Consider the following 1,228-nt stretch of genomic DNA (forward strand, 5'->3'; position numbering starts at 1 on the left):
AGGAGGGAATTTTCTGCATAGATACATAGGGGATATGGACGGAAAGGAAATGACTGGGAAAAGGTTAAGAACTATTGTTGTAAATAGCTGCATTAAGAGAAGAGGCGGGAACAAGCCAAGGGAGATGGAGTGATTTTGACGTCATCAGGGGGTCCTGTGCTGTTCTCGAGGTTCAAATTTGTCATGTGGCGAGGGTGTTTATGGGTCGATGTCAACTATTCAGATCAAATAAATAATTTCATTATAAAATGACAACTGTCTCTCGACTGTGACTATCACTAATAACGTGTCCTTTTCTTTCTACAGGTAAAGATCTGGTTCCAGAATCGGCGCGCCCGCGAGCGCCGCGACCGCGAGGCGCGTGCCAAGGGCCTGGCTCCGCCCCCTTCCTCAGGCAGCGCCCAGATCCCTTCGACGTCGTGCTCCGGCGGTCCGCTGCCTCCTTCCGCCTTGGCACTCTACCAGTTCACTGCCGCCCTCGCTCCCGGTTCCGCCTCCGCCTTCACGCCCGTCATGCCCCGCCCACTTAGGGATGTCCCGCCCTCAAAGCACACAGACTCCTCCCTCGACCCGCCCACTCGCGGCGACGGCGCTGAGGTGACTCCGCCCACCTCCTCCCTTCACGGTGTGGTCGCCATGGAGACGGAGATCGACGCCGAGCAAGGCGCGCTCGCGACGCCTGCGATCGCCATGCCCGACGGGTTGCGACATGCCCTGCCCCGTGGAATGATAACGGTGACGTCGACCGGCCGGTGCGAAGTGTCTCCCTCACGCGCTGCGAATAAGAGTGACATGTCGGTCTCCCTTGCGCTGCCGCAGCATGAGACTTCGCCGCGCAAAACCATATCGCCATCTCCTTGAATCTACCTTCAGAGACTGATTAAGTTTTATTTCGGTGGGATGTAAGGAATCGGGAATCAATTGGACGCGTAAGAGTAATTATGCTTCTATGGTTATCGTAGAAGTGATCCTAAATGCAACGGTTACCCTTCTAAGCTAAGTCTGCGTTTAGAGAAAATGTTTTAGCCATAACTAGTCTATTTTTGTCTGAGTCAATTTTTTTTTTTTTGCTTAAGAGCCAGTGAAACTTGATATTTTTGCTAGTTGTATTTTCTAAGTCTAATTGGTAGTATCATGAAGTTATAAGAGGGTCGCATTTGCCAGTCGAGTATGTCATCACATCTGAAAGACAATGTACTACGAGAAAAATAAATACTGAATGGGATAA

General features: G+C 51.1%; 1 protein-coding gene across 1 annotated transcript in view; it reads left to right on the top strand.

Annotated features, from left to right (window-relative positions):
• LOC119590502 (homeobox protein Nkx-2.5-like) overlaps nt 1-861 on the top strand; it is a 23,509-nt gene extending 22,648 nt beyond the window's left edge. The window contains exon 3 of the mRNA XM_037939151.1: nt 307-861. Within this exon, the coding sequence (XP_037795079.1) occupies nt 307-861 (555 nt within the window). The remainder of the gene's footprint in view (nt 1-306) is intronic.
• The last annotated feature ends 367 nt before the right edge of the window (nt 862-1,228 follow it).

Source organism: Penaeus monodon, chromosome 27 (assembly GCF_015228065.2).
Source record: "Penaeus monodon isolate SGIC_2016 chromosome 27, NSTDA_Pmon_1, whole genome shotgun sequence".
NCBI classification, from domain to species: Eukaryota; Metazoa; Arthropoda; class Malacostraca; order Decapoda; family Penaeidae; genus Penaeus; species Penaeus monodon.